The sequence below is a fragment of the Bombyx mori genome, chromosome 4 (assembly GCF_030269925.1).
Source record: "Bombyx mori chromosome 4, ASM3026992v2".
In the NCBI taxonomy this organism is placed as follows: domain Eukaryota; kingdom Metazoa; phylum Arthropoda; class Insecta; order Lepidoptera; family Bombycidae; genus Bombyx; species Bombyx mori.
Genome location: NC_085110.1, coordinates 9,609,678 through 9,621,271, shown reverse-complemented (window position 1 = coordinate 9,621,271; position 11,594 = coordinate 9,609,678). Strand labels below are relative to the sequence as shown.

At 38.3% G+C, this 11,594-nt stretch overlaps 1 protein-coding gene across 3 annotated transcripts in view; it reads right to left on the bottom strand.

The window, feature by feature from the left end:
• Positions 1-645: 645 nt before the first annotated feature.
• The window catches only part of LOC100533206 (buffy), a 49,349-nt gene continuing 38,400 nt past the window's right edge, over positions 646-11,594 (bottom strand). For all 3 annotated transcript variants that reach the window (XM_062677078.1, NM_001204480.1, XM_062677077.1), the window contains 2 exon segments: positions 10,171-10,329; positions 646-1,170 (listed from right to left, as the gene is read on the bottom strand). In XM_062677078.1, coding sequence (XP_062533062.1) covers positions 1,009-1,170; positions 10,171-10,329 — 321 coding nt within the window. In that variant the 3' untranslated portion in view covers positions 646-1,008.

The following is an 11,594-nucleotide window of genomic DNA, read 5'->3' as shown; positions in this document are numbered from 1 at the left end:
CAAAACCTAAAAAAATACGAAATATGAATATTGGTGGTGGAGCGTATTGTAAGCCTCTACCAACGTCCTGTCGCGAAGTGGTGATGAATTTCAGTTTGAAGGGATCATAGTCATACGATGCAATGTTGATTCCGACTTTATGCATCAAGGATGGGTGGCAAGCATTCACTCTATGACTTGATGGGTCGAGGTTCGTTAAAAAAAAAGAAAAAAAAGAAAGAAAGAACTAGGTCTTTTATAGACACCTATTTAGTTTGTAGAAACCAGAAATGGTAATCTTCTATTCAATTCATTTCAATTCATCTATACTGAAGCCGTTCAATAACTATATGAAAGACTAGCTGTACCCGTCCGCTTCGCTGGGCATTTAAAATTCATTTTATTATTTCTCACCCCCACAAAGATTCTCATCATTAACGCCTCCGCAACTGGTGTATGGAGTCCAACAGTTATATAAATATTAGCCTATCTATTAAGTACATGTATTTTCTACATGGATACCAAGTTTCAAGTCAATCGGATGTATGGTTCAGTAGTTATAACGGAACATCTGTAAAAACCACTAGATTTATATATTAGTATAGATACTTTGCGGTATTTTCGCTAAATGGCAACCCGAAACATCAAGATTAAAATAATGCGAAATACGCTCGAAGTTACTTCATTTAATGTGAAAAGTGCCGAATACAAACATTACAGTACAAGTCCTTAAATTTAATATTGTAGTCAAAATTTTATTATTATACTGATTAAATATTTCATAAATTGTTTGCTTATAAAGACAGGAAATGGAAGAAAATTAAGAATTTTATGGAGTTACAGCTTAGAAAGGTATCAATAGGTTGAGAAAAGGTAAAGTAGTAAGTAAAAAAGTAAGGTAAACAAAATTAAATAGCTGACATAAAATTGTACTAGTTTAAAGCATTACGCAGTTCATAAATTATTTAGATAATGTTTAATTAACTAATAAATATACCCATAAACTTTAATTTGGACATTCTAATAATATTAGACTATATATGAGTCGCCGTAACTTGGGTTAGTATGTAAAAGCCATCGAAACAGCAGCAGTGTCAAGAAGGTCATCACGAAGAATCCAATCATAAAACGTAAATTCTTCTCCGATGTATGATCACGTTCGCTGGCGCGCAGACGATCTATTAGTCCATTCTGAAATTTAAAAATAATAGTTTTTAATTTGAACAATGACTGTGCACACAGCGAGGTTGCTGAATCATTTTACGTGCGTGACTGTTGAAAGGTGGAAGGTATCAAAACCTACGTTCGGACAGATATTCAATTGTTTTTGGTTTAACTGTAAACACAAATAAGTACATAACAGTCTAAGATCTCAACGAATATATTATGTTTTTTAGCAACTAAAAGTCAAATGTCATGTCCGCCAATGAACATCCTATCACAAAACAGACTGTCTAATGAAATCTCTCTCATCTAGATGGACCTTGGGATAGCTCACCGATCGATATACCAGGTGGTCGTGGCACCGATAACCGCTAGTCCATCGTCCCATGAGGCAGGTCTAAGTGGAGATATGCACTGAAGTCGACGACGAAGACGACATTGAAGTCGTCGTGGCCTAAAGGATAAGACGTCCGGTTCACCCCGATAGAAGTTAAAGACTTGATCAAAGACCTACGTCCTCGCAAGGCTCCCGGTTCCGACTGTATATCTAACCGCGTTATTAAACTTCTACCCGTCCAACTCATCGTGATGTTGGCATCTATTTTCAATGCCGCTATGGCGAACTGTATCTTTCCCGCGGTGTGGAAAGAAGCGGACGTTATCGGCATACATAAACCCGGTAAACCAAAAAATCATCCGACGAGCTACCGCCCGATTAGCCTCCTCATGTCTCTAGGCAAACTGTATGAGCGTCTGCTCTACAAACGCCTCAGAGACTTCGTCTCATCCAAGGGCATTCTTATCGATGAACAATTCGGATTCCGTACAAATCACTCATGCGTTCAACAGGTGCACCGCCTCACGGAGCACATTCTTGTGGGGCTTAATCGACCAAAACCGTTATACACGGGAGCTCTCTTCTTCGACGTCGCAAAAGCGTTCGACAAAGTCTGGCACAATGGTTTGATTTTCAAACTATTCAACATGGGCGTGCCGGATAGTCTCGTGCTCATCATACGGGACTTCTTGTCGAACCGCTCTTTTCGATATCGAGTCGAGGGAACCCGCTCCTCCCCACGACCTCTCACAGCTGGAGTCCCGCAAGGCTCTGTCCTCTCACCCCTCCTATTTAGCTTATTCGTCAACGATATTCCCCGGTCGCCGCCGACCCATTTAGCTTTATTCGCCGACGACACGACTGTTTACTATTCTAGTAGAAATAAGTCCCTAATCGCGAAGAAGCTTCAGAGCGCAGCCCTAGCCCTAGGACAGTGGTTCCGAAAATGGCGCATAGACATCAACCCAGCGAAAAGTACTGCGGTGCTATTTCAGAGGGGAAGCTCCACACGGATTTCCTCCCGGATTAGGAGGAGGAATCTCACACCCCCGATTACTCTCTTTAGACAACCCATACCCTGGGCCAGGAAGGTCAAGTACCTGGGCGTTACCCTGGATGCATCGATGACATTCCGCCCGCATATAAAATCAGTCCGTGACCGTGCCGCGTTTATTCTCGGTAGACTCTACCCCATGATCTGTAAGCGGAGTAAAATGTCCCTTCGGAACAAGGTGACACTTTACAAAACTTGCATAAGGCCCGTCATGACTTACGCGAGTGTGGTGTTCGCTCACGCGGCCCGCACACACATAGACACCCTCCAATCCCTACAATCCCGCTTTTGCAGGTTAGCTGTCGGGGCTCCGTGGTTCGTGAGGAACGTTGACCTACACGACGACCTGGGCCTCGAATCAATTCGGAAATACATGAAGTCAGCGTCGGAACGATACTTCGATAAGGCTATGCGTCATGATAATCGCCTTATCGTTGCCGCCGCTGACTACTCCCCGAATCCTGATCATGCAGGAGCCAGTCACCGTCGACGCCCTAGACACGTCCTTACGGATCCATCAGATCCAATAACCTTTGCATTAGATGCCTTCAGCTCTAATACTAGGGGCAGGCTTAGGGACCCCGGTAACCGTACTCGTCGAACTCGACAAAGAGGTCGACGTGCAACCTAACCCATGCATCAGCCCGCTGAGTTTCTCGCCGGATCTTCTCAGCGGGTCGCGATTCCGATCCGGTAGTAGATTCATTCGCGAAACAATTGCTCTTGAGTTGTTAGGTCTCCTTCGGAGGCGCTCGGGCAGTTGTTAGCAAATCCCACCCCTCTTGGCTGAGCCTTTGCTCGCCCACCTGTCCTGGTGAAACTGGAAAGGCCTTCGGGCCACCAGTAAACATTCAATCATAAAAAAAAAAAAAAAAAAAAAAAAAAGACGTCCGGTGCATTCGTGTTGAAGCGATGCAACGGCGTTCGAATCCCAGGCGGGTACCAATTTTTCTAATGAAATATGTACTCAACAAATGTTCACGATTGACTTCCACGGTGAAGGAATAACATCGTGTAATAAAAATCAAACCCGCAAAAATTTAATTTGCGTAATTACTGGTGGTAGGACCACTTTTGAATCCGCGCGGATAGGTACCACCGCCCTGCCTGTCTGCCGTGAAGCAGTAATGCGTTTCGGTTTGAAGGGTGGGGCAGCCGTTGTAACTATACTGAGACCTTAAGGCATATTATAAAGTTAAGGATTATTTACTAGATATCAATACGTGGGAATGAGGCGTTCGCTCCTGGCCTTTTCATTTTTCATTATTATTATTATTTTTTTAATTGTATTTTTTGACTTGTTTTTTCCTTTATTGTAAATATTTTTATTTATTTTAAAAAAAGAAAATATTTGAGAAAAAAAAAGCCCGCTGAGTTTGTTTCGCCGGTTCTTCTCAGGACTGTGGATTTTTTTGGAACCGGTCGTAGAGTTAACATTGTTATTTATATTTTGACATTCAACAAGTGTGTCATACTGACATCTAAGTTGAAATAAATGATTTTGAATTTGAATTTGAATTAAAACTTGTATCTCAAGGTGGGTGGCGCGTCTACGTTGTAGATGTCTATGGGCTCCAGTAACCACTCAACACCAGGTGGACTGTGAGCTCGTCCACCCATCTAAGCATTAAAAAAAAAAAAGCGCTTTACGCTAAACCCATCGTCCTCCCACGTCCTTGATTGAGTTCTGTTTCATCCGACTTTCAGAGACGGGATGTTAAGCGCCAAGGCGTTTTATTCTCGTTAGACTCAATAATGGATCGTTAATCGCTCCTAAAGCATAAACGGAATTTCGGCGAATTCCTCAAGACCTAAAGACTAATTAATTCTGTGAACTTCATTTAATATTGTCAAACAGTGGTCTGCTACTGTTTTCATTCTTTGGAATGATACTTGTACAGTTTGTATAAACACATGAATTAAAATTATCTTTGTTCATTATACTGTATAACACTCGTGCTCTAATTTCATAGAAATGTGTATAATGTAAATTTGTATATATTCATTTAAACGAGAAGACGTATAATAATATTATTAATATAGAGAAGAGTATTATTATATTACTACTATTAAATATAATATGTATGTGTATAATAAAAATATTACATTTATTTCCGTTATCTGGTATCTGTAACACAAGTTCTTTACGAACTTGCCACGGGACCAGTTAACGTGGCGTGATTGTTAGTAAATATTTATTTATTATTTATTACGGAGTTTTCTCTCGAGTTCTTGACTCGGTTTAGTTCCTAGCTCCCGCCCTGAAACCTTCAGGGAAGAGGAGGTTCGGACTCCCTTGAATTTATGAAAACTGTATTACCCAAAACTTTACTTATTATTGTGCATGTGTGTATGGCTGCTTGTTTTTGTATTATGTGTATGTTTATATTTGCTTCCAGTTTGTTTATGTATCTATGTATACTTTTTGCCACTACGCCTGTTGCGCCTATTACTATGGGGATGGTTTCTGTGTGTGTACTCCAGAGTCGCGTTAGTTCTACTTTTAAGGGGTGATATTTACTAAGTTTTTCCAGTTCTTTTGGTCCTATATTGTAGTCAGATGGTACAGTTACATCTATTAAGTAGGTTTTATTTTCTGTCTTGTCTATGTATATTATATCTGGTCTATTGTGCTTTATTGTAACGTCCGTCTGCACTGGTATCTCCCACATTAGCTTCGCGGAGCTGTTTTCTTTTATCTGAGGTTGAGTCAAATTCACCTTCCACCATAGCGAGTCTAATTCAAAATTGTGTTTTCTTCCTATTGCCCACCAAATATACTTTACTATGTTGTTATGTCTGTTCACATAGTAAGTGCCGGCCAGTTTTTCACATCCCGAGATTATATGCTCTATGGACTCGTCTTTTGCTAGGCATAGGCGACATTTACCATCGACAGATTTCTTTAGAATATCTCTTTCTATTTGTCTCGTAATTACTGCCTGATCTTGTATAGCGAATACTGAAGATTCTAACGTGGGGGACACGATTTGTTTCTTAAGCCAGCGGAACGAATACTCTCGATCTATATTACCCTTCTCTATAACGGACCTACGGAATTGTCCATGTAGCGGTTTCTCTTTCCATTTACTGATGCCAGTCTTTATTACTGCTTTCTTAATTTCAGTATCGGTGTAGTTTCTGTTTTCTGTTAATTCTATTCTTACTGCATTATTTTTACCATCTTTGTGTATTGAATGTTTATCTCTATGTTTATCGTGTTTAACTATTGCTTTTATGATTTGGTCCTGTTCATTGTTTAAATATTGCCTAAATTTAATAATCTGAGTTTTGTGTAACATTTCTATATTTATAAGTCCTCTGCCTCCTTCTTCTATGGGTAAATAGAGTCTTTCGATATCCGCTTTTTGTTGTTGGGCTTTATTCAAAGTGAGTATCTTCCTTGTCTTTATATCTATTTTGTTTAAGTCACTATTTTTGTAGTTTATTATTCCAAACGTGTATAAAAGAACTGGTGTGGCATAAGTGTTGATGGCCGTTATGAGGTTTCTCGCGCTAAGTTGTGTGTTAGTGATGCATTTTACTCTTTTGAAGTACTCTCTTTTCACCTGATCCTGAATTCTTTTATGATCTATTTTGCCTGCTTCATCTATACCTAAGTATTTATAATTTTCGTCTTCCTTCAAATGTTCGAAGTTTAAGCCACTCAACAGTATGTGACCTTCGCTCTGGTGCTCAGCTCTCCTTCCAGATGTTAAATGAAGCACATTGCATTTATTTAAGCCAAATTCCATTCCTATGTCTCTAGTAAAAATCTCTGTGCTATCAAGTAAAACTTTGAGGCTGTTCTTATTGTTGGCATATAACTTTAAATCATCCATGTATAATAAATGGTTAATAGCTGTATTGTTTTTAAGTTTGTACCCTTTTTGTATGTATTTATTCAGAAGGAATGATAAGGGATTTATACCTAAGCAAAACAGTAGTGGTGACAGCGAATCGCCTTGGAAGATACCACGGCGGACAGCTATTAGGTCTGTTGTCACAGAGGAATTCACGCCACGGGCCGCCATGATCACCTTCCATGAGGGCATAACCTTTTTTAGAAAGTCAATGATAGTAGGTGAGCATTTATACAATTCAAGAACTTTAAGTAGCCAGTCATGGGAAATACTATCAAAGGCCTTTCGATAATCAACCCAGCCCATACTAAGATTTTTCTGACACTGATGGGCGTCTTCCAGGATTGCTTTATTAATCATCAGATGATCCTTACAGCCCCGAGCGCGACGCCTACATCCTCTTTGTTCTGGAGCTAATATATCATTAGTTTCGCAGTGTTCGTATAGTTCGTTTGCAATTATAGAGGTGAGGAGTTTATACATGGTTGGCAGGCAGGCTATTGGTCTCCAGTTCTGTGGATTTTGTGTGTTATCATTCTTTGGAATTAAAATAACTTGTCCAGTGGTGAACCATTCTTCCAGCGTCTCTCTTCCATCTAATAGTTTGTTGTATAAGTGAGTAATGTGTGGGTGTATGTTAGTGAGGTATTTTAAGTAATAGTTCTGTATTTTATCGAGTCCAGGCGTTTTCCAATTATGTGTTTTTCTTATTGCGGTTTTTACTCTTTCTACAGTTATCTCTTGAAAGTTATGCTTATGTATATCATCTGTTTCATTCTGTATGTCTGCTATCCATTCTGCCTGTTTATTGTATGGTATAGGTTGTGATAAGATGGAACTCCAAAATTGTTGTATGTTTTCTTTTGTTGGAATTTCTGTCGGACTTTTTTTATTTGCACTAAGTGATCTGTAAAATGCATGTTGGTTTTCGCGAAATTGTTTGTTTTGTTCCTTTCTCTTATTAATATCTTCATACCTCTTTATCCTACCTGCCAACGCTTTGACTCTCTGGCTTAAAACTTCAACTGTCTTGTCATGGTCCATATCGCTGAATATCTTGTGCTTTTCATAAAGTTTATCTTTAATTTTTATCAGTCGTCTGCTATTGACTCCTTTCTTAATTTCCACCAATCTACCTAGTTCTTTTCTAATGTCCTCAAGCTTATTCTTTATTCTTCTTTTCCAAGGGGGATCACTTCTGGGTTTTATTGTAGTGCGAGGTGTGAATGTCTTTTGCCCATTGGCAATAATGAGTGTCTTTGCCGCTGCATAAATTATGTTATTTAGTTCTCGTAAGGTGTTATGTGTATCTAATAAATTAGGAATGTATGTGTTAATTTTACCTAAATTGGCGATGAAAGTTTTATTAAATTTTGGTTTTGGTAGACAAGGTCGGTCTGTTATACATGTCTCCTTTGTTTCTGATAGTACTTGTAAAAACTGTAAAATAATTGCCTCGGGCTCATCTAAGCTTTGTGTTTGCTGTGTATGCATATCTATATTAAAAGTCCCTATTTTATCTAAAGTGTACTGATCTGTACGTATATCTGTAATCTCATCGTCTAGTAGTTGGTTAGCCTGTGTGTAAGGTGAAACATTGACGTTGTCTGTGGGCGTATGTTCCAGTACAGTCGTCAGTGTAGGTTGTGTATTGTTCACTAAAGGTGATGGTATAACTAAAATTGTATTGTTGTCAGGTAAATTACTGTTTGTTTCCCTATTAGATTGTTCTGCTTTCATTTTAATTTCTTGTAATAGCTGTGTTGAAACCCATTTTCGGTTGATTATGCTTCGGGCTTGGTTGGATAGTGTGTTGCCTGTGAATTTATGTATCTTAGGATTATTTGGATTTCTTTCTTTAAAATACATTTCTAAACGCTTCATAAAACCTACTCCTTCGGCCTTAGCCTTGTAGTAACAAAACATTAATTCGTGTATCTCTTCTGTTGACCACTTCCTTCTCGAATCATTAGTGTCTACTGAACTTGTCATGGTCTCTACCAATGGACCGGCAGAGCTAGTGGGAAGTTCCCCGCTCTGCAAAGTTACATCGGTGTCTCGGTTATGGTCGGCTGTGGTCCTTTCGGGTTCCCCGGCTCTCGCCCGCCTGTTCAACGAGAAGCCACTGACGGTCCGTATACTGTCACATCCAGCGTCAGCTCCAGACGTGCCCCGACGATCACCCTCGGGTAGCGACATTAAACGTTTACTTTTATTTCTTCTCTCCATTTGTTTGGGGGTTGCCATGGCCCTTTTGGTCAACTGATTGGTAATTTCGTTTCAGATGTCCGCCTCTCACGTGGTTTAGATGTTTTACACGGACGTGGGGTTGGGCTTTGAGAGGCTTATTTATTACTATTATACTACATTATACTACATAATAATAATTTATACTTAGCATACGCAACGCTTGCACAAGTCAAACGCTTCAAGTACCTCGGTCACTAGGTAACAGAGGATGGTACGGATGACTGTGATATAGATAGGGAGCGTAGGGCGTTGATAGTAAGATGCAATATGCTGGCCCGCAGATTTACTGGTTGCGATAGCTATGTCAAAGATACAATTTTTAAAGCTTATTTCCAGAATGTTTACGCCAGTAGTCTGTGGACCACATACACGCGGAGAGCTTACAATGCCCTACGTGTTCAATATAATAATGCGTTTAGAATGATGTTGTCACTGCCGCGCTTTTGTAATGCATCCACAATGTTTGCGACATCTCACACCGATGACTTCTTTGCAATAATGCGGAAGAGAAGTGCATCGTTATTGCGTCGAGTCCGTGACAGTGGCAATAGTCTTTTGAAAATCACATCGAGCAAGATCGAGGGACTGCTGATCAATAGCCTTTGCAGTAGGCACTTGGAAGGAGAAAAAAAAATGTAATGGTATAAAATGTATATAATGATAGTTATGTGTTAGATTTTTTTTTAAGTTACTAACATAGATTATAAGTAATTATTACTAACAAAATGATATGGTTTAAAAAAAAACTGAAATAAAGTATTAATAATAATAATAATAACAGGTTAAAGCAAATATGCATATTAACATTATGTCCAATTCTATGCGATATTGATTTTCGTATAGTTTCCTCAAAACATTAAATTCTACTTTTTATTGTTTTTAGCCATATCTGATGTTCTATTTTAATTTTCCAGTATGTTTTTGCTATACATTCACTATAGTGGAGCTCATTGTACAAGTTAAAAAATTAACTTGTTATTGCGACTTTGTTTTATCAGTACTTCTTGTAATTCTTCAAACTGAGGCTTTTTACTAAGCGCGTCCTTTATTACCTCTTTGTCTCTAGCTACTTACCTACATAATTACCTGGGCTTAATCTTTCATAATAGCTTTAAAACTAGACTAATAAAACTTTATTGCATTCATCTTGACTAAAATTAATCCAAGTAAAAGCTTTTTGACGATCTGATGTATATCGACCGATATATATATATGGTTGATCTAAATTTTACTATTCACTCGTGACTTTCTAAGATGTGTTTGTTGTACGAGCCTAAAATAATGTACGTATCACATAAAGGAAATGACCCAATTTTGTATGTTTTTGTTATATGCGTACTGTATGTTGTACTTGTGAATCACAATAGATACGCGTGACTTCTACAACAAAAGTTATTGTTATTAGAGCCATTGATGTTAAAGGAATGTATTGAAATAGACTCTTTACGTTCGTAATTGGCTAATACACAGACAAGTATGCATTCACAAGAGGTCGTATATTATGTTAAGATTATAGTTTTTACCCATCCTCCATGAGAGGCGATCCATGATCCAGGCTCCTCGTGTAAGACGTCAGCAATTGCAGCAGCCGGTGCTGTGATTAGCTCTAATGATGGCTCTCCTTCTGCTGCCTCAGCAGCTTCCCTAGCCAGTGCTCCGCAAATACAATATACAGCGGCAATCTAAAAAAAACAATCACGTTCTAAAGTAATAGCATGAAGTTGATATTAACACAGTATTTCCACAAACCCAATTTAGAAAACATAAGATTAGGGTGTGCCGTATACAAAAGTTTTTAGACTTATTACGTTATTATCAAGAAATACGTAGCTTAATTATTATAATAATGATGTTGTTTCGAAATAAATGAGCTATGATTATTGATAGTCATTATTTACTTATAGTGAATCACTTAAGAATTACGTGCCTATCATCTATAATATTACAATTTTATTGCAGGTCTAAATTACGAAACATTACAACATTTTTAAAGCGGACACAATTTCAGATTTCTTTTTAAATATTATATTCAATTTTGAATACGAAATCGGAAAATTTATTTGTGTAAATAGTAAATTGGATGTGTATTCTTGATATTAAAGTAACACAATTTTACTTACAATATGACATATTCTTGTTTGTATGCCAAAATGATGAATAGGCATACGACTAAATGAAAACTTTGAGGTATACCGAGGGTTGCGTACAGCGTTAGTTTTAAGTACAGTTTGAAACTGATTAGTAGATTACACAGAATGTTTACTGGATAGTACTGTGGCGAGGCACGTTTATTTAGTTAATTGGTTTATATGTTTAACTGTGCCATCTATCTTGGTATCTTGAGTTGTAGGAATTAAAATCAATAAAATTGACTGAAAATGAGTAATACCTACTGACTCTCCTTAGACTACTAGAAATAGGTAGGGAAACAAACAAAAAAAACCGGCTCAGGTGAAAATCGACTTGGACTTGCCCTCGCAGGGTCCTGAGAAAACTTGTTCGTTTTTTACTGAACGTAAACTTCTCTATGAGGCAAGACCCGATGCACACATGCTTTATAATAAAAAATAAATATAATAATACCAATTACATATTTTATGCATTAAACCAAATTTTTTTTTTATTGCCTTTGTAGGCAGACGGGCATACGGCCCACCTGATGGTGAGTGGTTACCGTCGCACATGGACTTCAGCAATGCCAGGGGCAGAGCCAAGCCGCTGCCTACCGCAAATAGGAAAAATGTCCAAGACCACGGATTGTATGGCACTAAAAGCACGAAAACAAATTGTAAACATTAATTCTGAAGGGATAGGACGACGATGCTTAGACGGTGTTAGTGAAAACCTCCAAGCAATAGAGTTAAGTAATTGAGGAAATCTACCGTACGATCCATGGTTGCCAGTATTTCTATATGGCAATGGCGCATTGTATTCTTTTATTTATTTG